Source organism: Desmodus rotundus, chromosome 4 (assembly GCF_022682495.2).
Source record: "Desmodus rotundus isolate HL8 chromosome 4, HLdesRot8A.1, whole genome shotgun sequence".
Taxonomy (NCBI): Eukaryota; Metazoa; Chordata; class Mammalia; order Chiroptera; family Phyllostomidae; genus Desmodus; species Desmodus rotundus.
This window is the reverse complement of record NC_071390.1, coordinates 25,935,151-25,958,983: the sequence shown is the minus strand read 5'-3', so window position 1 is coordinate 25,958,983 and position 23,833 is coordinate 25,935,151. Positions and strand designations below refer to the sequence as shown.

The window sequence follows — 23,833 nt, the reverse complement described above, 5'->3', positions numbered from 1 at the left end:
ATCCAGTTAAAAAATGAGCAGAGCACCTGAATAGACACTTCTCCAAAGAGGACACACAGATGGCCAGTAGACATATGAAAAGATGCTCAACATCACTAATCATTAGAGAAATGCAAATTAAAACCACAGTGAAACATGACCTCACACTAGTTAGAATGACTGTCATCAATAAATCAACAAACAAGTGATAGAGAGGATGCGGAGAAAAGAGGGTCCTTGTGCACTGTTGGTGGGAATGCAGATTGGTGCAGCCACTGTGGAAAACAGTATGGAGGTTTCTCAAAAAATTAAAAATGGAACTTCCTTATGACCCAGCAATTCCAATTCTGGGAATATATCCAAAGAAACCCAAAACACTATTTGAAAAAACATATGCATCCCTATGTTCATTGTAGCATTATTTACAATAGCCAAGATAGGGAGGCAACCCTATGCCCGTCAATAGATGAATGGATAAAGAGGTGGTGGTACATGAACACAATAGATTACTACTTGGCCATGAAAAAGAAGGAAATCTTACCTTTTGTGTCAGCATGGATGGACCTAGAAGGTTTTAGGCTAAGTGAAGTAAGTTAGTCAGAGAAAGACAAATGCTGTATGATTTCACTTTCATGTGGAATCTAAAGAACAAAATAAATGAACAAACAAAATTGAAACAGACTCAGAGAGCAGCCTGATGGTTGCCAGAGGGGAGGGGAGTTGGGGGGCTGGGTGAAAAAGGTGAAGGGATTAAGAAGTATGAATTGGTAGCTATAAAATAGTCATGAGGATGTAACGTACAGCATAGAGAATATAGTCAATAATATCGTATGGTGCTAGGTGGCTACTAGAAATATAGGGGGAACACTATGTAAAGTATATGCTTATCTAACTGCTATGCTGAACACCTGAAATTAATACAAAATGATATTGAATGTTAACTGTAATTGAAACACTAAAACATTAATAAATAAAATTTAAAAACACTCATTTCTGGGCCTTACCAGGTCAATTAAATCAGAATCTTTGGGGGTGAAGCCAGGCATTGGTGTGTTTTAAAAGCTTCCCAGGTGATTCTAATGAGTACTCATGATTGCAAACCACTGCTGTGAAGGTTTCAAATAGGGAGGTGATGCCCAGATATGTGTTCCCAAGATTCCTCTTAACCAGAGAGCAGATTAGAGGAGGAGAGACCAGTTAGGATGCTCCTGCCATGGTCTAGACAAGGTAGATGAGGCTAGAGTTAAGGTATTGTCTATGGGGTGAGGGTATAATGTGAGAGACACTTAGGCTGACCAGATCTTAGTGATCCGATTCCTTAGAGGACTTTTTAAGATCAAAATGGACAAGTTAGACAGTAATGTTGAGAACAACCTCTGTGTGCTTCTGTTTAAAGAGGGTGGTGGCCATAGCCTCTCCTGGTGCAGCTTTATACATCTTCACCTGTCTCTCCACCTCCTTTCTCTGATTCTTCATTCCTGCCCTCTTGCACATATAAATTATTCTGCCTGCCCAATGTGTGATACAACGTGGGCCCTGGACTCACACTGCCTGGGTTTGAACCTCAGCTCTGCTCTTTATAGTTATAGGACTTGTCCTTTTTGAGCCTCAGTTTCTCCAACTGTATGATGGAGCTGGTAATTGATATCTCATTGATTACTGTAAGAATTAAGTGGGATAAAGTAAGTGGACTACAAAGCGGGAAGTCTGGTCCACTGTGGACACTAAGTGATTAATAATTCATGTGTTACCATCTTTGCAGCCTGTCTGCCTGGTGACAAACTGCCGCTTGTCTTTAGCCCTGCTTCTTCCCATCTGACTCGCCCTTGTCTAACCCAGCTAAGGTCAGCCCTCCAGTACTAATGATCTAGTCTTGTCAACTTCTTGCCTAATCCACTTTGGGTTCAGCCTTGCTGGGGAGGTAGTGGCCTCATGCCTGGGCCACATCTGGCAAAACACAAGAACTCTTTAATGTAGTGATGTGACTACATGCCAAACTACCTAGGTGGTAAGCACAATGAGGACAAGGACTGGATTTCAGTTGTCTTTGCATATATTTTATTATTAACTCCATTCACTCATTCATTCATTCATTCATTCATTTAACAAATAGTCATTGACTTTATTTTAGGCCCAGTGAACAAGACTGGCAAAACCTTACCCTCATGGGTAATACTCTAAAGGAAGAGATAGTCATTAATAAAATAATCACAAAATAAATGTTAAACTGCAACCACCACAGCATCTGACCTGGGAGGTTGCCTCATAAAAGTTTGCTAACTCTATGATAGTGAACAGGTAAACCTGCTCCCTCCTTGGATGTGAAGAGCATGTGAAGGACCAATCTGATAGCAGGGTTTGTCAGTGTGGGAAGCAGGCTCCTTCCTCAGAATCCCCTAAAGATCCTAGTTCCCCAGAGCCTCCTCACTTCCAGCTTTGAGGTTGCAGGGCCTGGGAATCAACACTATTAACAGGCATCCTGGGGCATTCTCATGCCATTAAAGTCTGGGAGCCACTGTCCTGTAGCTAATAAGGACCACTTCAAAAAAGAAACAACATAGGCCTTAATGAAGAATGATTAGCTGTACCAAAGTGTCCCCTGAGAAAGCTGCATGGCCCATTAGAACTGGGAAAGTGCTTTTGTTCTGGTAAACCTGGGTGGGGAGATAGCAGGGAGGTCTGCTTGGTTCACCACTTCCTTAAGTGCCTGCTCCTTGTTGAACCCTGGCAGTTAATGAGTTGCCAGACATTCCCTTTAGCACGAACATTCCATACTCTAGGATACACAGAACCTCACAGGGCGCTTTCAAAGGCACCGGACTGACCCAAGACCAAACCACATGCGTTCATTAGAAGCTGGTCACTTCTATGGAATGCTGGCTCAGAGACCAAATGGCTTTGATTTCAATCCCAGATCTGCTGCTTTCTAGCTATGAGGCTTGGGCAACTAAAGTCCTCTCTCTATAGCTCAGTCTCCTTGTGTGTAAAATGGAGAATGAACCCACTTTGAGGATGGTGGTGAGGAATAGTACCAGTAACTCACTTTTTATCAGCGCGCCCAGCACATCAGAAGCATTCAGTGGTGAGCACCTGTCAACACTGCTTTTGAGGGAGATGAGTTCTAGGCAAGGCCCTCACCAGTTAGTGTGTTATGGTCACAGAGCCAGCATTCTCAGAATGTCCAGCTGTTCTTGAAAGGTAATGGCCTGTCCCCATGCATCTACTTTTTTTTTTTCAAAAGGAACTAAAGTACTGTTCTTAATAAGCGTTTGCGATTTTATCTTTTCATGGAAAATTTATAAGAATTTGCTCTAATTTTTAACCTTAAATACTCCTGGACAATAGCTATATCATTTTTACTCCACTGGCTATTAATGTGTCATTTAAAAAACAATACCTGGAGATGGGTGGTGGTGATGGTTTAACAACAATATAAATGTACTTAATACCACAGAAATGTACACTTCAAATGGTTAAAGTGGTCAATATTATGTTCTGTGTATTTTACTACAATTAAAAACATAATATAAAAACAAACAACAAAACTGAGGTTTGTATAGAAGGTCTAGCAACTCCAGTTAAAGAAAAAAGGGAGAAAATGGTCTCTAATCGTTTATAGGCCCCTGCCAGCATTGCTGTAGCTAATGGAGACCTGATTTGTTTATAGAGTACTACAGTCACACTCAAAAGGATAAGCTTAGTTTATTTAAAAAGACTCATAGAGATGGACCAATGAGGTTGCTGAAGTATCTGTTAAAGCTACAGGAACTTTTAAAGATTCTGAAGGGACTAAGAGAAGTTAGTTATCACACTTCTGTCTGGGTCACCTGGCTTATGGTTTTTCGGGGGAGTGGTGGTGGTGGAACTCAACCCTAATGGCACTACTTTTTATTAGACTGTGAATACTAACCTCTTTTAAGACTGAAGTAGTTTAGGGGCCATATAGTTCTATGATTGTTCAACCCTCAATCATTCATTTGATTCAACAATTGTCTGTTGAATTCCTTCTTTGTGCCCAACATATAGTAGAGCACACCATGGTGGATGTTGCCCATAGGTAAGCAAAACACACCTGCCCTAGTTAGCTTACAGTCTGATAAGGAAGGCAGACATCAATCAAGCAGCCACATAAACATGCATTTACACATTGTGGTAAGTTCTGTCTTTAGAGAAATACTACAGGCACTCTGAACACATGGACTGGAAGGGTGCAATCTAATCTGAGACGGTCAGAGAAGGCTGGGACTTCAGGTGCAGAACTTTCTGGGCAAAGGCTCTGGAAGAGAAGCCGCACAGCCCATGTGGAACTGAGAGCAGGCCACTGAGCAGCGGTAGGTGTTTTCTGAATGAACAGACTCAGAGGGTGAAATATCCCACTTCTGCAAAGCCAGGAATAGAAGTAGGTCATCTGATGCTCCAGTTTTCTCTTTTTTTTCCACATCTAGGGTGATGTACCCAAAAGCCTGGGCCTATTACATTTGCACAGGTAGAATTATTTCCATACTAAGGAGGCATCGCCCCCACCCCCACATGGCCTCCACTCTCTGTGAGCTCAGGGTCTGCTGCCACCCACCTCTCCAAGTCTTCACCAAGGCCCCTTCATTAGTGTCTCCATGAACCAAGCAAGGGCATTTTGACACTTTTTCCCCCCTAGGCCACTGCTTCTGTTCACTCAGCATACATCATGAAGATCAGTTAGTATGGCTAACATTATGTTCCTGGCCAAAAACTAGCTTAGAACAAAATTGTCGGCATAGTAAGATTACAACTCTATAAAAATCACCATGCATTTACAAAATCTTGGAGGGAATAAATAAAGATAACAATGATGTCTAGTTGGCGGGATATTAAGTGTCTTTTTCCCTTTAGTTTTGCTGTCTAGATACTATTTGGTAAACTTTTGTACTCTTAAAACTGAAATAATAATATTAAAGAAATGTTAGATCTCTTCCTCACTACTCAAACCTTAGGTTCCTTTTCAATGTGAAGGACATACTCATAGAGCTTTTAGAAATGTTTTAAATACGAGCTACAGAGAAACACTGGGTGAGGGCGATAGCATGGCAAGGCACAGCACTTCTCGAAGCATTTCTGTAGGGTAGAGCTTACGTTTAAAACAGAATTCTGTGCTCACTGACTCTGGGGATGCTGGCTTACATAAGGTTAAGCAGGTTTCTCCACTGTCAGACTTCCCTGAAGCGTTCACTACCTCTCAGGATCATGAGCTGAGTCAGGGGACAGAACACACAGCCTTCTCCAAACTTCCTGAAAGGTTTATTTGCCCAGATCCTCACAGGCTTCGTACTCTCTGGAACACGCATTGGGAAATACTGGCGTGGTGAAAGAGAACAAAAAGTGGTGGCTGCCTGGGTTCTCGATGGATCTGTTAAGGCATTAATTATCTGCATCTATTAGGCAAGCCCTTGAATAGTTCTGGACACAGTGTGTCATCTTTAAAATAAGATTAGATGAAATGAATATCTAGCTCTTGAGTGGACCAGATATGAAAATGAGTACATATGCTGACAGTTTTGTAATAATGAGAGGTGAACTCTTAAAATGCTAAAACAGAATTCTCAGTCCAGCTTTATTTGTCCTACAAGCAGCAAGCAATATCAGTTTTATTCTGCAAACCATTTTAGAAAACAAAAACATTTGGCACAGTGCAACAGGTTAGCGTTCCAGTCTGCTGTAGACACAAGGTGAACTGCCCTTAATTCCTGCATTAAAAAGTGTGCTCACCCTAGCCAGGTGACTCAGTTCATTGGGGAGTGTCGTCCTGTACTCCAAAAGGTTGCAGGTTCAATTCCTGGTCAGGACACATACCTAGGTTGTAGGTTCGATCTCCGGTCAGGGCACATATAGGAAGCAACTGATAGATGTTTCTCTTTCTCTTTCTCTCAATCTCTCTTTTCTCTCTCAAACATCCTCAGATGAGGATTAAGAAAAGGTGGGGTGAGTTTGCTCTACCCTCTTTTCAAACACTTGCCAAATGAGTAGTAAAAGCTTTCATTTCTCAGCCACCTCACTGTGTAAGGCCTTGGAGAAACAGCCTGATAGAAGCAATGCTAGCTCCTTTGTGCCACTGGAAGAGTGACTTTCATGTCAACAAAGACAGAACGTCCTGATTCCAGATAAAGGCTGCTTGCTGTTTCTGCCTCACTAACTTTGATCATTTGTTGCTGTGGTTGGAACATTTTCTGGCAGGAAGAATCCAGGGCCCTGCTAGGGAACAACAGCATTTTGTCCTGTTTCTCATGGATCCAAAGGCTCAGACAGCTCCGTCAGACCTCTCGCAGCCCACAACTGTCACCACCTAAGCTAATTCTTGGTTTCCTCTTGCTGCAAGCCTAGCTGCAGAGGAATCTGTCTAGCTTGCTTTCCTTGCCGTGCCCAAAGCAAGTACTACACAAGCCCTTTCTTTATACGGGCGTAATGCTAATTACTACAGCGAATCCTCTGCTATGTATACAAGGCAGAGAACACTGCGGAGGTCATGGAGGTCAAGGATCCTCATGCTGCACAGTGATGATACTCCCAGGTCTGTGCTTAAATAAAGTAAAACTTGACACCTCAAAAGACTTCACTTTTCCCAGCGGTCCAGGGAGTTCTCATTCTTGTCTCATTCTTGTCTCTTTTCTCCCTGGAAGTTCTTCGGTTCTTTTGTTGTTGTTGTTAAAAAACATAATTTACATACATACACACCCCAGACAGGAATTAACCAAGTGTTAATACTGTACTAGTTAATGTCTACAGAGTTAGCATTTCAAGTCAAAGGAGTATTGATCGATAGACATGGTTTTTATCTCCCTACACTTTTTTTGCAGTGTCTAAATTTTCTGTAATACACTTGTATTATCTTTATAACAGGAAAATAATATTATTTTTAAAAACACTCCATATGCTCCTGAAGACTAAGTCCAAAATGCTTATACTTATTAATTTTAATCTTCACTGTCAAGGGAAAGGAGGCTACTGTTTTTGATTTGCTTTTGTGAGTTCTTTTTAACGGAGTCCCGCTTATTTATTTCATCTTTGTTTGCCTTTTTCCTTTTTGAGCTTGCTGTTAAACCTGAGTATCTTTCATCTGAGGAACACTTGACTGGTTTTCGAGGCATGATTCTTCCATCGGCTGGAGCTGGCTCTTCATCTGCTTCGGCAGCCTTTATTTCTGCTTTAATTTCATGGCTTCTTCAGCTGACAGGTCTCCCTTTTTTAAAACCACCACTTGAGGCCGTTCATCTTCTTCATCACTGTGATCACCATCTTCATCTGGGAGCTGAGGCTGGATTTTCTTGGCCTCCACAGTGCGGCGGGCCCTTCCCTGCCGCTGACCTGTTCCTTGAAGCAGGCCAGGAAGCTGGCTTGGCTGGCTGCACGTGACACCTGATTCCATTTGCTCATGGTTGCTCAGGGGAAGACTGGTTCCCTGTGTCACCTCGAGATTGTAGAAGTTCTTAGGTTCTAAGTGTGCAATAAGACAACGTGAGGGGACACACACACATGCACCCCCCCCCCCCCACACACAGCTGACTTAAGCATTACAGTTTTGTGTGTGTCTGTCTGTGTGTCGCCTGGATCCCTCAGACATTTCAGGCTAAGTGGAAAGCACACGGAAGTACGAGCTTACATAGAACAAAAATGCCCAGCCTTAATATTTAAAGAGCTTCCTACGGAAGCCCTTTATTTAAAGATTCATCATCTTGAAAGAATGACATCAAGCACAGTGAAGGTGAAAGTAAAAGGGAACTTGAGATACTACAAGGTAGTTTGCAACTGTCATAATTCCATTCTCAGTATGACTCTTACTTAGGACTCCATAGAATTATGTTACCATGAAGTAACCGGATCTGGAGTGGGTCTGCCTCAGGCCAGCCTGTGCTGTGTAGGTTCTTTATGCAGGAAAGATCTCACAAGTCCAGGTGATTTTGAGAATATGTTTATTAAAGCTGAGCCTAGGATAGAAGAAGCAACAGGAGAGAGCCTAGGTAGGGTTGCTTTGGTTCTCTAGAAATGCTATAAGACAGAAATGAGCCTAGGCAGGTTACTTTGCCTCCATGGAAAATCCAGGAAAAGGCCTTGCCTACAAGGCCTCCAGGGAAAAGGGGGCCTTGAAGACATGTTCAGGGCATTAGCTCGGGACAAGCTGCCATTGCCCATTGCCCTCCTGGTTGCAAGTCTCATGGAAACCCTTTGAGTTTAGGGGATACATGCCTACAGGGGAAAGAAGAGGGGGGACAGAAAGGCACAGGCATGCTCCTGGGAGGGAGAGCACTGAACTAAGCATCATCAACAGCAGACCACACTTGGAGGTCCACAGTTCAGATGAGTCACAAAATGTGATGAGAGTAGTTAGCTCACACTTTAGAAGTGCTACCTCTGCCGCTTTTTCTTTTGCTCCCCCATTTACTTTCATCCATTTTTGTCTCCAGTATAGGGAGACAAAAAAATGAGGAAAGTAGAAGCAGCCTCTGGGACAGCTTCAGGAGGTCCAACTTTCATGTCATACATAGGGGTGCCAGAAGGAGAAAAGAAAGAGCAAGAAATTGGAAATCTATTGGAAAAAATAAGGAAAGAAAAATTCTCTAATTTGATGAAGGAAATAGACATGCAAGTCCAGGAAACACAGAATCCCAAACAAGATGGATGCAAACAGGCCCATACCAAGACACATCATAATTAAAATGCCAAAGGTTAAAGATAAAGAATCTTAAAAGCAGCAAGAGAAAAAGCAGTTAGTTACCTACAGGGGGATTCCCACAAGACTGTCAGCTGATTTCTCAAAACTAACTTTGCAGGCTAGAAGGGATTGGCAAGAAATATTCAAAATCATGAAAAGCAGGGGCCTATAGCCAAGATTGCTCTACATAGCAAAACTATCATTTAGAATCAAAGGGCAGATAAAGAGCTTCCCAGATAAGAAAAAACTAAAGGAGTTCGTCATCACCAAATCATTATTATATGAAATGTTAAAGAGACCTATTTAAGAAAAAGAAGATCAAAACTATGAATAAAATGGCAATAAATACATATCTATCAACATTTGAATCTAAAAGCAAACTAAGCAAACAAGAACAGAGACCGAATCATGAATACAGAGAGCATTTTTATGGTTGCCAGATGGGAAGGGGTGTGGGGGAATGGGTGAAGAGGTGAGGGGATTAAGAACTACAAATATGCAGTTACAGAATAGCCATGGGGATGTAAAGTACAGTGTAGGAAATGGAGAGCCAAAGAATTATATGCATGCTCCATGGACATGAACAATGGTGAGGGGATTGCCTGAGGGAGTGGGGGGTGCTGTGTGGAGCGGGACAAAAAGGGAAAATCAGGACAACTGTAAACATAATCAATAAAATATAATTGTAAAAAGTAAAAAGTCTAATTAAAAAGGGGGCACCAATATGAAAACTATTATCTGGTCCTTGGTCCTACATTTCTCTATATAAGGATCATAAGTTCTTGAGTCTGATTCAAATCCAGGCTCTGTCACCCATTAGCTGTGTCTCTTGAGTAAATTACATAACCTTTTGTACTTTAGTTTCTTACCTATGCAGAGGGGATAAAAATACTTCCTAATTTACAGCACTGTTCTGAGGGTTAAATCAGGTAATTCTTATAAAATGCTTCATAAGACACCTGCCTGGTACATTTAATATACTCATGAAATGTGAGCTGGGGACTTTGTTTTTCTCCTATTCTCTGACCATGTAGTTATAACTCATGCTGTCTTCCCCCACCCCAACATTCTTTCTTCCTTTCATCACCCCCTACTCTTAAGAGCCCCAAACATGAAGTTAAAGTACATATCTCTTAAAATTTACTGGGTACAATTTATAGTTATATTTATAATAAAAAAAGAAAGCTTAGTATTTTCCACGTCTCTCTTCCAAAGCCCAAACCACATACCAGACCAATTAAATTATACATCTGCGTGGTGGCACGTAGGCATCAGTAGCCTTTGAAGCTTTCTAGGTAATTCTAATGATTTTTATGTGGACATGGTTTGGGAACTGCTAAATTAATGGCTCTCTATTCCCTTCATATTGTCTCAACTACTTCAGCACATGGTTTGGAAACTAGCTGCATATTAGAACCACCCAAGAAGCTTCTAAACAATACTGATGCTCAGGCCCCACCCTTGCAAGGTCTGGATATTTCCAGCATGCAGCCAACATTGAGAGCCACCATGCTAGAGTGGTGGGAGTTCTGGAGTTCTGGGGGATCTTGTGATCAGGGCAACTCTAGGCAACCAGCCCCACCCCTCCTTCCATGTTCCTCTTGAATTAAAATAGCTTCTCCTCAAAATTTTGAAAACTCTTGTCTTTGTCTTTTTTTCTCTTACAAGCTGAATATGGAGAAGAACAATGTAATGCTGATAAGTTCTTGGTTTGTTTTGCCCTCAGTATGGGATTGTGCTGGATGCAGGCTCTTCTCACACAACTTTGTACATCTATAAGTGGCCAGCAGAAAAGGAGAATGACACAGGGGTGGTGAATCAGATATACGAGTGCAAGGTAAAAGGTAAGATGAAGGAAAATGGAGGGGGGGGGTGGGGACAGTGGGACATCATACAAGTATGGCAAGTGGAGCACATGAGAGAAAGCAAGTCAAGTGAAGAACATTGTGGAGCTGCTATTGTTATTTTGTCATCATTATAAAAATAGTTTGAAATCGTTAAATGATTGAGCTCCTGAAGCATAAACTTAAAGACAACTGAGTAATAGTAACTCCCATCAACAGAACACTTCTGTGTGCTGTGCACCAACCTAAGTACTAAAAATGTTCTTTCATCTTCACGACCTCCCTTTGAGTATGTATTATTATTCCTGTTATTTAAAATGAGGGCACCGGGGTTGAGAGATGTTATGCCACTTGTTTCAGCTTGCTTGAGCTAGTAAGTGATGCAACGTTGGAACAGGGATTCAAAGGGAGATCTGCCCAACTTCAAACCCATGTCTTAGCCAGTGGTTCTCAAATTTGAACCTTCTGGAGGCACAGATGCTGGGCCCCACCCATCTTGAAGGCCAGACATTTTAAATTAAAACAATTAGCTGATAATTTTGAGCTGATTTTCTTATTACAGTTAAGTAACCAGGTTGTTTAAAACCCTGTGAATGATAAGGATAAGGTAACTGGATAATTATCTTTAAACCAAATCATCACTATAAAGCACTTGACGGTGTGGATGTTCATTTTAAAGTGAACTGAAATTGTTAGGTGTTAACTTCAAAAAGCTTAAGGAACCTTGGCTCTAATCCTTTCCATAGCAACAATTAGTTTTGCTCTAATACTGGAAAAACAGTATTACTAGGGAGGTAGGGTATCAGAGTGGAAAAATCACTGAGGGGACATGGAAGAAACTGCTTCAGCAATGTTAGGGGTCTAGCTATGATCACATAGCTAGTTAGCTGCAGTTCCTGTCTTTTCTGTAAAAGCCAATGTGCCTGGTGCTTATTTTAAGTTTTGTTTTAAATGTCATCTCCATCCATTTAGATCTTCTAGGAATTAGAGTGGTTAATTATAGTTTTGTGGAAGAAACATCAAAAAGTAGCTACATAGAGTAGTTATCTATAAGATTCCCATTAAAATCTGAACCTGTTAGAAAGGTTATGCAATTGCATGTGAAAATTGTGCCATCCAGTGGCAACATCATTGAACAACGAACAGCCTCAGCCTGAGATCTGAAAATAAGTCCCTACTAAGTCAACGTTGGTTCAGTAAGTTACCCTCTAAGTAGAACAAACTAATCACATTAATGCATAATCGCATTAAGAAATTGTCTTCTTGAATTTTATTAGAAAACACCAGTCTTTTGCTCCAATATCATCACGGTGTGTTCTATACTTGAAAAAAATATTGTCATCTGTTTTTAACATCTTTTTCTAGGTCCTGGAATCTCACAATATGCTCACAAAACGAGTGACTTAGTCATTTATCTGACTACATGCATGGAAAGAGCCAGGGAAGTGATTCCAATATCCCAGCACCAAGAGACACCTGTTTACCTGGGAGCTACAGCAGGCATGCGGTTGCTCAGGTATAGCAACATGTAGGGAAAGTGCCACATTTCCCCAACACCTACAATTCTAAATATCCTGAATCTCAGTAGGTGGGTAAAACTCCCAAATTCAGTATGTGTAACTTGGGACTTTAAGTATGTTTTTTAATAATTCCCATTTGCCCTTCTCCCCCAGGAATTCAAGGGAGCGAGGGCACAAAGAGAAAATGATCAAGTCTATGTGAGGCCTGTCCAGAAAGTATCCAGACATGTAAAATGAAAAATAGGAACATTTATTGAAGAAGATAAAGATACAAGAAACATTGTACATAGGACAATGATGCCCCAGTCCCCTTCAAAGTAGGCACCTCGGGACCTCAGATAGTTCTCCCAGTGTCTCTTCCACTGTTCAAAACACTCTATAAAACACCATCAGCTGCTCCATTATATTTTCCTGAATCTCACTGATGGTCTGAAATCTCTTCCCTTTCACAGGTGATTTTAGTTTTGGGAAAAGCCTGAAGTCGTATGGTGTCAAATCTGAGTGTATGGTCTCAAATCTGAGTCACCTGTGTAATTGGATGTTTCACCAAAAAACTCTGCACAAGATGTGATGCATGAGCGGGTGCATTGTCTTGCATTGCATTGTCCCCGAAAGACTTCTGAACCATCTGAATAGTGTCTGTGGAGGAATGGTCAAGCTTAATGGAAAATTTGAGGCAGATTCGTTGCTCTGCTCACTCAGTCATTTTGAATACGATGGCCACACAGTACACATGCTCACTCAATAGCATCTACCGCCCCTACTGACCAGTACAGTGAAGTTATTGTTCAGGCACGCTCATTCCAGTCCACTCTCCTTGGCTGCCAGGTTACATCAATGTCATGCAAACTGTTCTCATTATATTAACAATGGCTGGACTTTTTCTGGACAGACCTCATATACTCTGGGATTTGGGGCTACAGATTTAGCCATTCAATCTCTGAGAGAGGGATGACCCAAGGAGAGTCACAGATGTCCCAAGACACAAATATTCACAACTAGCACATCTTTATTGGTCACCACTTGGTGTTTGTGTGCACTACTCATTCATTCATTCGTTCGTTTGTTCATTCATTCATGCTGCGTGTACTGACTGACCACTCTGTCCAAGGACATGGAAGTAGGTATTCGATTGGCCAAAAAGTTCATTTGGTTTTTCTTCCATAAGATGGCTCTAGTAAAGCTTAGTTGTCTTTAACATCATCCAAAACACTTTTTTTAGATTGTATTGTGACAGCTGTCATATCAGTACACATTTTTAAAAAACTTATCAAAATTGGTAAATTTTTGTGTGGTCATTTTAATATTGAAGATGGAAGAAAATATGCAACATTTTTGACATGTTATGCTTTACTATTTCAAGAAAGGTAAAAATACACCTGAAACACACATAAAAGATTTGTACAGTGTATGGAGAAGGCGCTGTGACTGATCGAACATGTCAAAGGTGGTTTGTGAAGTTTTGTGCTGGAGATCTCTCGCTGGACAATGCTCCATGGTTGGGTAGACCAGTTGAAGTTGATAGCAACCAAATCAAGACATTAAGTGAGAACAATCAATGTAATACCATGTGGGAGATAGCCGACATACTCAAAATATCCAAATCAATGAAGTTATCGGAGAAAATGAAAAATGTGCCTTTTATTTTACGGGAAAAACTAAACAAAATTTTTGGCCAACCCAATTATTTCAGCCCTCAAGGAGATCAGAGTTTCAAGACAGGGTGATCAATGGTTTAATAAAAGGCTGCTCCGAGCTGCTACAGGAATGCATTTTGTGTTGCCCAGAATGGGAGGAGGTCAGGAGGATTCCCCAGAAGAGGGGACATGTGAGCTGAATAATGTAGGAGTTGAGGGGTGGGGCAAGGGCATCACAGGCAGAGCAGACATCATGCATTCCATAACCTATGTTTTTTTGGCAACTATTGTGTGTCAGGCACTGTTCTCAGTGCTGGGGGTACAGTGAAGAGGACAAAGTCGCTGCCTTCCTGGAGCTTGTGTTCTAATAGAAATGCAAAGGCAGGAACGTGTGAGAGACCAGGGCATGTTCAGAGGACTATAGATAGAACATAGGGTGCAGATAGTAAAATAATAATAGTAGTAGTAGTAATATTAGCAGCTTGTATTTGTTGAGCCTTTATACTATGTTCTTTCACTATGCTTTAATCATACTACTCTATAAAGTAAGAGGCATTATTAACTATCACTAACCAGGTAAGGAAGCTGTGACTTACAAATGTTAAATAAGTTACCCAGGGTCACACCTGGTAAGTGGTAAAGTTGGGATTCTGAGTGGGATCCTGAGAAGGCAGGTTCTAGATCACCCAGTGCCGTGTAGGGCATGCTAGGGAGTTTAGAGTTTATCTGGAGATAATGAGAAGCCATTAAGGGATGTTACATAACTGGTGCCACTAGCAGAGAAGGTGGGCTGGAGAGAAGGAAAACGAGGGATAAGGGGGCCAGTTGGTTGGGTATGGAATTCATACAGATGAGAGATTCCAGGAGTCTAATGCCAGTTGGAAGGTAGCATCCTCTAATCCTGAGGCTCTCAGTGTTGAGTATTCTTCATCTTGGAAGCAATTGCATCCCATTTTCATTATGACAATTCTAGAAGACTCTTCCTTTAGGTCTCAAGGTCTTAGACAGACCCGAGGACTGAGGTACAATATGAGGAAGATTCTTTCCAAGTCTAGCACCAAATGGGCATTGGACATCAGTCCTAGGACATTTGCCACCTGGTGTCTGTGTCAGACCTAATTAAGAACCTCAAGCAGAGCCTGGATATGTAACCAGCTAGTAGTCACTAGCAATGGCTCATGACATACTAGCTCTGAGTGACAAATTAGCTCTGAGTCCTAAGTGCGGTGATCAGAAAATACCCTGCTGTGACCACCCCAGTAATTAAAAGTACCTCGATAAGTTTTTGGAGCCAGGAAACAACAACAAAAATGTTATTTTTGGAAGACAACCCTATTTAAAGATTGAAAGGATTTGGATTTGGAGAGAGGGGGACAAAAAAATAGTTCCGCCTCACCTAAAAGGAGGGCACCTCAGGCAGCCATGGGTGGGTATCTCCATCATTCTGTTTATTCCAGCGAGTTATGATTCACTTCCTGGGAGAACTGACTGGAAGCTGTGGCTGAAAGGAATAGGTGCACTTATGAAAACAAAACCGGTAACCTCAGCTCTTCCCTTTGTATAGACTTCAAGAAGAGTGGTTGGCGGACGATGTCCTGACTATGGTGACCCAAATCCTCAACAACTACCCCTTTGACTTTAGGGGCGCCAGAATCCTCTCTGGCGAAGAGGAAGGTGCCTATGGCTGGATTACTGTCAACTATCTGCTGGGAAAATTCACTAAGGTGATTGATTGTCTTACAGCACCCATGGAGTGGCTCCCTAGGAGCCCATGCGATTGCTATCTCAGGCAATACTTGGTGCTAGCCAGAGTGAATGATGGATAAGTGAACAAATTAATTTACCCCCACATCTGCAAGGGTCATCAGAGGTAAAATTCTCTTACAAGAACTTTTACTATTGGAGAATAAGGAATCCGTATCTTCACTTCAGAGAGACATAAAAAAATCTATCATTAAAAATTAGAATAGCTAATATTTGCCTAGTGCCATGTGTCTTCTGCTATATACTAAGCACTTTCCAAGTACTGTACAATTTAGTCTCCACAACAACCAGATGAGGTGTTCTCTCATTTTAGAGTCCCAAATTGAGGCCTAGAGAAGGTTAATTATTTTTCTCAAGGTTACATGGCTAATGAGCAAATGAATGAGGATTTGAACTTGAGTTCTCCAACCCCAAGTCCCTTATTCATAAACATTGTATTGCTTCTATATTGCTGCAGTCTGAGCTTTGTGTTTGAGGCCCCTCTCTTCTTCCTGTTGATCTGATGTGGATTCAGGAACCTCTAGTGAGCGTTGTGTCACCCTCATGCCCCTGCTCCTTCACGTTAGGAGGTTCCTGAGTCCCAGAAATAGTTTAAGACACAAGGTGTCCAGAGACTTCTACCTGGACACTGTACTCACTGGTAACTGTACTCTCTTTCAGAAACTGAGATGGCTCACCCTGATGCCGAATGACAATGAGAGTCAGGAAACTTATGGAGCTTTAGACCTTGGGGGAGCCTCTACACAAATCACTTTTGTGCCCCAAAACCAGACAATTGAGTCTCCACAAAATGCTCTGTACTTTCGTCTGTATGGCAAGGACTACAGTGTATACACACATAGTTTCTTGTGCTACGGGAAGGATCAAGCACTCTTGCAGAAAGTAGCCAAGGACATTCAGGCAAGTATAACTGAATCCAGACCTACCCTGCGCACATCTGGGCCGCCAGCCCCCACATCCTGTTGTTTTCTCTTTCTATTTCAGTAATTGATCTGAAGTTGGTTACTGTACTTTCCAAACTTTTTCAGGCAGCATATCTAAGTACATCTGGTAGACCCTTATGAATTGTTCCCTCCAGACATCGCCCGCTATATTTGTTTACTGCACTGTCTCCAAGGATACAACTCAGGTCCTTTCTTGGGAAATAATTTCTCACCCCTAGTCTTGGGGTTGACAATGAAAATCACATGCGAGGGTATTGTTACAGGGAAGGGTGTGTGCAATTTATAACCTCTTTACCACTTAATCTCCATCTCTTACAAACTGCAGAAAACAGGGTTGTTGGAAACAACCTGGAAAGGAGGAGAAAAAAATGCTTCAGGGAATACACTAAGTTTATGTATGGATCAACACTTCAAATCTTGTCCCTAGATGCTTTCTGCATTTTGAAAGCAAGAAAGGTTAAACATACTTGCAATTATTCGAGTGCCAGTCACACCCTGATAAACAAACACAGAGCAAGGATGTCATATCCAGCTATTCCCTGTCTCCACTAAAAGGACAACCAGTTCTCTGCTCTCCTTCAAAGCTCACCCTCTGGTTCTCAGAAGCACTATCCATAAGATGACTTCCCCTGGAGTCGGGGATGTTGAGAAAGATGCCTACCAAACACCAAGGCTCCATTAAGCCTCTAAGCCACAGCAGTCCCCTTTCTTTGCTTGGACATACTGGGTTGTGGGTTAAAAACTGTTTTGATGCCCCTGGTTTAAATAATCTAAAGCACTTCCAGCTCTTGGAGCTTCTGATTTTTAGCTTGGAGTGGAGGTGGGGGCATAGATAGACTCCTGCAGAACTACTCCAGGCTCAGAATTTTGAGAATCTTTCTGTTTTTTTGTGAATCTGCTTCTAACCAGGTGATTAGAACTAAGCACTAGGGAACATTCCAAATCAATGGCATTTCTGGGCCCACCTTCAGCTGTATTAGCTTTCTATGAGTGGAGAAAGTTTATTTACATCTGATACCATTTCTAGTGCCTGTTATATAAATCTGACTATTTTCCAAGGCTGAAAAAGGCAGAACAGAGGCATACTGATGCCAATGCTGAGTGCTGGGAGGTTGTACAATTTTGACACATGAATGAAGTCAGGCTGGTGCTTTTGTACCCAAAGCATTTGCACATGACCCTTTCAAGTGATTTTTCCATGCAGGCTACCAATGGGACCATCCAGGACCCATGTTTTAACCATGGATATAGCAGGGTAATGAATGTAAGTGACATTTACAACAGCACCTGCACATGGGAATTTCAGAATCGTCTTCCATTCCATCAATTTGAAATCCAGGGCATTGGAGACTTTGAAGAATGCCAGCAAAGTATCATTAAACTCTTCAACACTAGTCAATGCCCTTACTCCCGCTGTGCCTTCAATGAGATTTTCTTGCCGCAACTTCAAGGACAATTTGGGGTAAGTTTGTGAAATGATAAGGTATGTTGGTTAGGATGGTTTTTGGTTATAAAATATGTGCCTACAAAGAGTTTAACTAATAGGACTTATTTTTCTCTCACATAATGATAAGCCTTGAGGTAGATAATTTAGGGTTAGTTCTTTGGCTTAATAACATAAGGACACAAGATCAGTTTTTTCCAATATCTTTTTGTGGTGCTAAGACGGCAGCTATTGCTCCCAGCATTATGTCAGGTACATGCAAAGCCAAAGCAGGCAAGAAGGCAAGTTTCTCTTGCATACATCTTCAGTTTTGCAGAAGTGCCAACAAATATCTTTACAGATACCATTGGCTAGAATTTAGTGAAATGCACACCTCTAAACCAATCTAAGATAAAGGGGAATGTATTACCGTGGTTGATTTAGACTAATCATTGTTCATCCTCTGGCAGTGGGGAGTCTTCCTGAGAACATTGCTATCTCCTACCTGGGTAAAATCAGGAATCTGTAAGCGAGAAGAAGGAGGCTGGCTGTTTGCCAGGCATCCATTAGGATCTACCATAGGTACCTTCTCAGATATCAGAAAAGGAGAAGCAGCAGTGAGATGTCTTAGCTAAGATTTTCCTCTATGAAGACATGTAGGAAGTAGAAATTCAGAAAACCTTAAGGAAACACTGAAGATAGATTTTCATGACATTTTCAAGAGTTGGGGGACTACTTGAATCCCAACTCCAAATTCCTTTTCTTAATTGCTCCAAAATAAGATAAAATATTTGAGCAGAGGTAGAAGAGGTGCCCCTTGCTCTATTCATTATTCAAATTTCATATTCTCGTCCTGGAGACCAAGTGTTAGTGTAATCATAGTATTGCAGCATATTGCAAAATCAGCTGCCATTAATCAAGTGCCAGTTACTGACTGAGCACTATATATGCATTATCTCACTTAATCACTTAAGATATCATTCAAAGAAGCAAGGGCTTTTGTCTACTTTTACCCTTTCTCTCCCTTTTTCAGAAAACAGATCAGCATGTAAGGAGGAAGTTTTAATTCTCCTCCAGGACTCTGGCAGAAGAATTTCTCCCCAGGTCTCTGGGCCCAACCTAATGTCACAGAAAGAGCTCTTTGGAAACAGTACAGGCCCTATAGTAATCACACCTGGTTTTATCCTGGCTTTGCCACTTGTGAACTCTGTGAGCTCTTCATCCTTTGGTCTCTGGGAAACAACAATGGGCAAGGTCATCTGCGCTTACCTTAACCATGGCCACAGTTTCCCTCCTCTCAAGGTTTCTGAGGGAAATACATGACAGAACAATGAGTGGAAGAATAAAACTTGGTTTTTAATTGGCTCCAAACCCAAACTCAGAACAAACTAGAACCTCACCTGGATGCCCTATAGCTGAGCTGGCACTGGCTGCCTGCCCATGTTGGGATTTTTTAGGGCAAGGTCCTTGCCTTGGATCCAACTACTAGAAGAGAGGATGGTGCCATGAAAGGGAGGGAGGTGGTCAGGGTTGCTGGGACCTCCCATTCCATTCCAGTCACTGCTAGAAAGTACACATGACAGAAAAGGAATTTTTCAGAAAGCCTTGAGCCCTGGGAAACATGACCCTGATTTCTTGCCTTCAAGCTTAAATGCTTCCTCCTGGGGCAGGGGTGGGGAAGGAATGGCTGTGGTGGTTGCAGCAGAATTTCCTGCTGTTGAATGAGATAACTCCAACTAAGGTAGGGAGAGGAGAAGTTGAAAAAGACTGGAAGAGCCTTGAATGTCCCCTGGAGGTTTTTTTGTGTTGTTCCTTAGTCTCTCATTGAACCTGTCCTCCTCACAGCCTTCTGAACCTCAATTTGGCAATATCTGTAGATTGCCTTCCTCCAAATAGGGTCTGTCTTCTCTGAATATAGCCCTTAGGGTCAGTTCTGTACCTAGTCCTGTTTTGGCAGTTTCTTTCTTTATTTCCGGTGGGGGGGGGGTTGGTGCCCTCTGTGATTTCTCCCTAAATCCTAAAGACTCTTAAAATCTGTTTTCTCCTTCATAAAATGAAGACAGAGATATCTATCTCATTGCTGTTGTGAGTGATAAGCCAGACAAACAGAAGTGCACTGACGAATGTCTTACAATCAACTCTCTGGAGATGGAAGGGCTAATTTAAAGCATTTGCCAATTTTCATGGTATAAATATTCCCACCATAGCCTATTTTAAGCTATCATGCTGACATCAGCTGGCTCCCAAAACTCCTGAAATTTTAACAATTAGCTCTCATGAGTGGGTAAGAGTCAGCTCCAGTACATCCCTGCCAATAATGAAAAGCTAACATACCATAGCACCAGGCGGGGTTAGTTCTTTCTCCAAAAAGACCTCATTCTAGGCCTTCACTCCTGCAGAAAGTTACCACTGTGAGGTCCTGCATCTTGAGGCATAATTATTAGCAATACGAAAATTTAGTTGTATTTTAATTACTTCCAAAACCAGTTAGCCTGGGTATTCTCAAACCACAGAGAATGTTCAGGGTGGTAATTTTTGCCACAATTGCATTTAGCTCTGATGATCTAATTCTTAAGTGGAAATTGAGTCCAATTTGTAAGCAAATAAGAAATATCAAAAAGGAAGAAGGAACATCTGTAGAGAATTATTTATGTGGTAATTTAGGAACTTTTTAAAAGATTACATTGTACCATTTGTATAAACAAATTCAACAATGTTTGTTTACATATGTATACATACATATATATGTATTTGTGTGTGTATTTAGCTCTGAGTTTTATAGTAGCCAAAGGGAAAAATAAGACATAATCAGATACATGATTTTCATTATACCTAGCATACCCAGTCCTAGGCCAAAGCAGAGTTATTCCAAAATTGAATCCCAAGGATATTTTACAAAGGATTTTGCTAGACAATGTCTTTGACCATACTTTTTAATAGCAATATTAAGTTTTTAATCCAGAGGCATCATATTAAAAAGCCAACTTAGTGATAGCAATTTCGTCATGGACTGAAGCAATATAGATTTTTGATACTCATCTTAATAGAAGAATTGAGTAGCTGGAAGAGGGGAGAGACATATATTCTTCAAATAATCTTCCACAAATTTTGATTATCTCAGCTAGCAAATGAAAGATGAGGAGCTGACTCTTTGAGGCAATGTTCTCTGACAATGTCCTAGAGTGTGTCTATTCTGAGTTGCTGCTTAAATATGGACCCACAGGTTATAGAAACCAAGCAAGTAAACATTTACAAAGTAAGGTTAATTCCTACTATGGAAATTAGGGAGCTAATCACAGTTTGATCTCAGTGGGAGGGCATCCCACCTGTACCTAAAGGCAAAGTCAGGAATTCCTAAAGCCAAGTCAGCATTTCCCTCCAGAATGGCCCTTGGGCCCATTCGGGAAAAGGGACATCTGATGGAGTGAATCTCCAAAGCCCTACCTACCCCAAGAGTAGGACCAGGATTAGTTTTTTCTTAAAACCATTTAAAGAGTCGCCTCCCATAGCTACAGGAGGAAACTTGAACCATCTGATTTTGAGCCAAGTATCTGCTGGGGTACTGAAGAAGATGGTTTTGTCATTCAATTTAATTCTCAGGATTAAAAATGGAAGCATTATGAGTAAGATTAAGGTTTTTTTGGATTATATAATATGTATAAATCAAGGGGAAAGAATTCACCCTAAACTCTACCACTCCATTCCATTAACACTTTATTTTTCTGGGTTCAATTCCAATGCCTGTTGGTATAAGCAATATTCCACTCTAGAAAAGACTTTTCTAAGGGTTTTAAGAGGCCATCTTAGATAGTAAACCCAATAAAGTGGATTTCTGAAGAACATATACAGACAGGAAAACTACCCTCTAGGCCCTGACACAAGGAAGACTTTCAAAAAAGATCGACAGGTAGATAGAATGAAAAAGGTGAATATAATATGAATAAACTGGCCTGGAGTAGGGGACGAGAAATAGATGGCCTTATTCTGGAGCACAACTGTTTAAAAAAGAAAGACTAAGAGATACTTTCCCAGTTCAGACAGCAGGGTTTGCACTTGGATCTCATTCTAAGACTTGGTTTCTGCTGTGCTACCAAGAGAAATATGTATGTGTGTGTGTGCATGTAAAAAAGTAACATGATTATCTTAGAAATTTTTTAAAAATATAAAGGACAGGGTTATAACTTCAATTTTGATTCAGATGTTTATAATAGGAGGCCATCTTCATTTTTTCTATTTCTTATATAATAGTATTGCATAATTGCATACTGCTTAGTTGATTCTATTTTGAGAGAACGCTAAATCATAACCTGCAAAGTCAAGATGACAGTTAAAAGCCAAATATTGAGGCTGTCAAGACCAGTCGTTCTTTTTGTGTGTGTGTGGTAAAATACTTGTTTTCATAATAGAAAAAGTACCATTTTAACTACTTTTAGGTATGTAGTTCTATGAAATTAAGTATATTTACCTTATTGTATAACGATCACCATCATCCATCTCCAGAACTTTTTCATCTTCCAAAACAGAAACTCCACCCATTAAACTAAGTACTACCTCCCTGGTCTTCTTTCCCCTCAGCCCTGGCAACCACCATTCTACTTTCTGTTGCTATGGATTTGACTATTCCAGTTACCTCGTATAAGTGGAATCATATAATATTTTGTCCCTTTATGACTGGCTTTTTTCACTTCGCATAATGTCTTCAATAAACCATTCATTCTTAACGCTTTAAAGGCTCACCAGACTCTTTGAAGAATGTGATGAAAACTAAAGGTCTTCTAAGCAGAAAAATGAACATATAAATGTATGACAAAATCTTTGCATACAATTTAAAAGACATCATTATCCCTTGAAGTGGCCCTATGAATTCCACATTTGAGCCCTTAATCTAAAACAAAAAGTACATAAAAACTAGAGATTAAAGTAGAACCATGAGCCTGCACAGGGCAGTGGCTGGGAGTGAATGCCACACAAGTGTCAGAGGTCAAGTCTATTCAGAAGTATGGAAAGCAAACACAGATACATATGCCAGAGACAAACAACCCTGCAACTGATGCTACTTCTGCCTCTGAAATGCTTCCTGCCAGGGCAGAGCCAACCTCATATCTAGTAATACAAGTTAGAATGAGTAGTGAAGTCAAAATGGGGGTTGGGGAACAAGTCAAGTTTTTAGTTTGGAGCAGAATCTTGAGACTAGACTGTAATGCCTGTTCCTTCTATTATTACAATGCTTCATTTTATCTTTTTTTCCCAGAGTACTGTCAATATGTTTTTGATCGGACCTTTGGAAAATAAGATACCCCTTTTCTTCCTTTATGGGAAAATTTGGCTTTAGATTAACGTTCTGGATTTGTTTCCCTGGAAACCTGGTAAAGGTGGAATGTCAGTTACATTACTAGGCAGCGGTTCTCATGATAAAAGGACCCCTGAAATAAGTTGCATCAGGTTTGGAAAAAATTAGAAATGAACTATGCTTTTTCTGTGGGTTTCTCTAATCTGCACAGAGGCTCTATGGAGAGGCGGGCAAATGTAGGTTTATAGTTGGAGTACCCAGCAGATGGATATGTTGATGAGCCAGGTGGTGTGGCCACCACAATCACCAGACCTCTCACCCCAGTGGACTCCTTCTTTGCAGGTGTTGTCAATGAGGGCTGGCAATTTGAGCACTGAAGAAATTGTACTTAAGTGCACTGTGGCACTGTGACATTCTTTTGAGTTAATAGAGTTACTGTAAAAATCATAACTTGCATGTCTTTTTCCAAACAACTGTAAACTTCCTTTTGCCTACCCCTGTATACGGGGGTGGGGGTGGGAACAAAAGGCTTTATTTTTATAGCACTTGTTACCATCCATCGCACTATCTGTTACTTGTTGGAGTTCTGCTGCCTTCCACCAGAGGACAGGGATTTTCATCTGTTTTGGTTACTGCTTAGAACATAGTTGGTACTCAGTAAATATTGAACAAATGAGTGAATGATACGCAGCCAAAAATCAAGAAAGAGGTGGAATGAAAAAAATGACTATTGATTTTGGCAGTAAAGTTGT

At 41.0% G+C, this 23,833-nt stretch overlaps 1 protein-coding gene and 1 pseudogene across 5 annotated transcripts in view; one reads left to right on the top strand and one right to left on the bottom strand.

The window, feature by feature from the left end:
- ENTPD1 (ectonucleoside triphosphate diphosphohydrolase 1) overlaps positions 1 to 23,833 on the top strand; it is a 100,551-nt gene that overhangs the window by 57,046 nt on the left and 19,672 nt on the right. For 4 of the 5 annotated variants that reach the window (XM_053922411.2, XM_053922413.1, XM_053922410.2 and 1 more), the window contains exons 3-7: positions 10,386 to 10,503; positions 11,869 to 12,019; positions 15,225 to 15,384; positions 16,085 to 16,324; positions 17,573 to 17,830. In XM_053922411.2, the coding sequence (XP_053778386.1) occupies positions 10,386 to 10,503; positions 11,869 to 12,019; positions 15,225 to 15,384; positions 16,085 to 16,324; positions 17,573 to 17,830 (927 nt within the window). Of the gene's footprint in view, positions 1 to 10,327; positions 10,504 to 11,868; positions 12,020 to 15,224; positions 15,385 to 16,084; positions 16,325 to 17,572; positions 17,831 to 23,833 lie in introns of all 5 variants that reach the window. The other variant, XM_053922414.1, reaches the window with a different exon arrangement.
- On the bottom strand, positions 6,924 to 7,383 carry LOC112307064 (uncharacterized protein KIAA1143 homolog pseudogene; annotated as a pseudogene).